Source organism: Strongylocentrotus purpuratus, unplaced genomic scaffold (assembly GCF_000002235.5).
Source record: "Strongylocentrotus purpuratus isolate Spur 01 unplaced genomic scaffold, Spur_5.0 spur5_scaffold_8, whole genome shotgun sequence".
Taxonomy (NCBI): domain Eukaryota; kingdom Metazoa; phylum Echinodermata; class Echinoidea; order Camarodonta; family Strongylocentrotidae; genus Strongylocentrotus; species Strongylocentrotus purpuratus.
Window position 1 is genome coordinate 24379279 of NW_022145614.1, and position 4018 is coordinate 24383296.

At 42.1% G+C, this 4018-nt stretch overlaps 1 protein-coding gene across 1 annotated transcript; it reads right to left on the minus strand.

Moving 5' to 3' along the window:
• Positions 1-2147: 2147 nt before the first annotated feature.
• LOC115920386 (proteoglycan 4-like) lies at positions 2148-3702 on the minus strand. The gene is made up of 3 exons (XM_030976110.1): positions 3037-3702; positions 2520-2766; positions 2148-2233 (listed from the first exon to the last, which is right to left on the minus strand). The coding sequence occupies exons 1-3, from the start codon at positions 3700-3702 to the stop codon at positions 2148-2150; spliced, it is 999 nt and encodes a 332-aa protein (XP_030831970.1).
• Between the last annotated feature and the right edge of the window lie 316 nt (positions 3703-4018).

Here is a 4018-nt window from a genome sequence, read left to right on the forward strand (position 1 = left end):
CTTTTTTGTCCAGAAAGTGCCATTTTGTGTTGGTGCCCCCCCTCCCACTTTGGAAGTCGCTCCGCCGCCTCTGAGCTCAGCTAAAGCCAATTTACCATGCTGCGACTTGTCGGTGCCTCGGGCATCCCGGGGGGGGGGGGGTGGTACTCAGATTCGGTTTGGACGGGATGTGCCGCTCAAGCCTCGAAACCCCTACCAATTTTTAAGGATCATTCTGTGGGGGGGGGGGGATTTTCTCGAAATAAAATAAAGGCACATTTTAATTTTGAAGAAAAAAACGGATCCATGTTTTGGAATTTTTGTGAACACAAATTTTGGGCACAATCCCGTATGTCTTAATATGTGAGTACCCCCCCCCCCCCCCCCCCCCCCCCCCCCCCAGGGCTCGGGCATGTAGAAATCTGTGTCTTTTTATGAGACCGAGGTCAATATATGCAGTGTATTTTTGAAAAATGTAGTGCTTCTCTCTCTCTCTCAATCTCTCTATATCTTAATCTCTCTCTCTCTCTCTCTCTCTCTCTCTCTCGGCTTTCTCGCTTTCTGCATCTCTATTTTTATGTCTTTTTCCCTTTCTCAGTTTCTCTTTCTTTCCCACTCTCTCTTTCCCTTTTGTACCATCTGATAGGGATCACGTGCCTTATCGGCCCCGTCGATACGCTACAGTGTAGAGTGCTCGATCGAATCATGATAATTGTGGTGATACCCTTCATTTTGAATTGATCTAGGCATTCTAGGGTGACGGGAAAACGACACTTTTTTTTGGATCCATTTCTTTATACTCTCTTAATGCAGTGAAAGGGTACTGAACTCTTTAATGAGTCATATTGAGGATAACTCTGTTTTTGGAGTTGAATCCACCCCAAGTTATAGTGGATTCCACTCCAAGAAATAGTTTGAATTGCTTTTTAGAGAGTGAAATCCATAAAAACCTACAAATTCCACTCCGAAATAAAGAGATCTTAGAAAAGTGTATGGAAGAGTGGATTTCTACTGCATACCTTTACGGACTAACAATGACGTTAATATCTCCCAACAAATATATTTATTGTCCAAATAATGTATTATGATCACCATTAATCAAAATGTACAGATGGATATAATGTTTATTTACCTTAATTATTTTCATCAAGAATTGCAACAAAAAAACAACAACAGATTTCTAATATGAACAAACATGGACGATCAAGCAATTATATTATTGGTATTATAAAAATACAAAAATGTCAGCTCACTTCAATAGAGTAGTAACATTCTAAAAGCTCGGACAGTCTATGGCCCTTATATTTCCCATGACAGTGACGCCTTCAAAGAAAACCATAAATATCTTTGTGGTTAGAGAATTTTTTCAGGATTGTTGCATGTTAGAGGGTTAGTAGAAGGAATATAATAAGTAACATTTGATACAAAAATTACGCAGTTTTTTCATCAACCTTCAACAGTGTTACCGAGTCACTTGAAATGTAACCCGAACCCTTACCCACATCCTAAATCACATGTGTAGGTCTACTTACAATAGTTTACTGATCAACGTTGATATCTAATAACGTGTATTTATTAAAAGCGAGGTGGTCGGCAATTGTTTGCATAAGCTTATCTAATCTAAGACCTTCACTTGCTATTTTACAAACTAAGAAATAAAGGTACAATTCTGCTACAATAGCAGCGCCCATGGCCAAATACGCGTAGGTGGATGCAAATCTGCACCCCTATTTCACCCTTATTGAACTTTATCGGAACACCCTAGCTTCGGTAATTGGGTCAAATAAGGCTTAAAAGAGCTAACAAAAATATATATTTATAATAAAATAATATAAGATGAATATAAAATCTACATTTACAACATATTTACAAAAGTATGTACAATTGTCACTTAGTTTGTGAAAACTTTTTTTCTTTCGCAATTGATGACATAGCTGCTTCCTCAATGTCTCTCGCCAGAGGGCGATAAACACAAACGACTTCGCATAGTGTTGGTAAGTGCCAGGGTAAGTGTATGGTAATGATTGATATTAATCCCCTTTTGTTTTAAAAACTACTTATTACATGAAACTACTTATTTAACGTAAACATCTGGGGGAGCGAAGGGCATGTGCTCCGGTCGGCACATGAATGGTTTGAGAACCCCTTCTCTACAAACGTGCATGTCATTAGAGTCCTGTTGACATGGTATTAATATTTTCGTATCGGTGTCCCGGAAGTCCGCCCTGATCGAAACCTTTCTTCAGCGGAGGATCTGAAGGACAAGTTAGAGGAATTTAGTTTAACTTAGGTGTTTTCCAGAACAAAATACAGTCTGGATTGATTTGTATTTGGTTCCACGGTTTCATTCACCGGTTCTTTTGGAACCCTCTTCGACGATTCCACAAGAACTTCTCCAGAGAGTTCCTGGTGATTGGTTGTTGAGTCACGGTGGGATTCTTGCTTAGGATAAATATCTACACAAGAATAAAATGGAATCGGATCAGGGAAACGGCGCGATCGCGTTGCATCGTCATTTTCAATTTCAAAATATAAACGGCCTTCAGGGACATCTTGTTCTGGAGTGCCTTTCAACTTTTTCTCTGAAATGGCGTAGCCGTCTTCATTCGTCACGTTTTCAGCAAGTCCTTTGCCTGCGAGAACCGACCTCGAATCAGATCTTTCAATATCACTTGAATTGATATTTATTACTTTTGTTTCGTCCGCTGGTGAAAGACCCGGCTCCGTCGCAAGATCCAGCATGATTGGTGCGTAGTAGTGAGAGCTATCCACGTTCGATTCATTTCCCTGTAAATGACAAATATTAATTTCACTGTTGTGGAAGGTAAAGTCTGGGATAGTAGTGGATAGAGTTCGCATCTGTATTAGTTTAGGTTTACCCCGACCTTTCCGTAATTCTGTGTTTGCTTGAGGGACGCAGCAAGTTTTTGGAACCTTTATCAGAACAGCAAATATTAACAAAATGGCAACCCCTGCAACGAAACTTATAACTATGGACAACGCAATGGTTATCGCACTGCTGGACCCATTTTCGTCGGTTGTGTAACCGTGTTGTACCTTAGTGGTATTCTTCAACGCTGGTGGTGTTGCGCTTGGCTCGGAAGTGCTATCTTCCCTTTGTGGACCTACAGCGGTTGGGGTTGAAGGCTGCCAAAAGGATGGTGGTGTCGTATTTGGCAAAAGTGATGTGCAATCTTCTGATGAGGTATCTGGTGATGGATCAGGCTGGGTAGAGAAGTTCGTAGCCATCTTCTGTGTGGATGACAGTTTAGGCTGAGAGGAGAATACCGTAGTCATCTTCTGTGTTGACGACGGTTTAGGCTGAGTTGGGAAGACCGAAGTCGTCTTCTGTGTGGGTGACGAATTAGGCTGGAAGGGGAAGACCGAAGTCGCCTTCTCTGTGAATGACGGATTGGGCTGGGAGGGGAAGACCGAAGTCGCCTTCTGGGTGGATGACGGGTTATGCTGGGAGGGAAAGACCGAAGTCGTTTTCTGTGTGGGTGACGAATTAGGCTGGAAGGGGAAGACCGAAGTCGTCTTCTGTGTGGGTGACGAATTAGGCTGGAAGGGGAAGACCGAAGTCGTCTTCTGTGTGGGTGACGAATTAGTCTGGAAGGGGAAGACCGAAGTCGTCTTCTGTGTGGGTGACGAATTAGTCTGGAAGGGGAAGACCGAAGTCGTCTTCTGTGTGGGTGACGGGTTAGGCTCAGCTGGGAAGAACATTGTGCCAGTGTTCGTGGATGAAGAGTGAGTTTTGGTGGGGAACAACGTCGTCACTGCCAGCGTGGATGACTGGATAGACTCAATGGGAAGAGTGCAGGAAACATTTGATAGGATGCCATCCGATGAAGATAGTTCAATAGAATGGTGTTTTGTTGATTCATCTAGAAGTCTTGATGAAAATTCTAAACGGCTATCGTTAACTATCTGTATTACAGTTATTCCATCAACCCTGAGATATACCAAAAAAGCATCACTCGAATTTAACCCGACAATATCACATACCACATTTGATTCCAAAGAACATATGCAATCGATG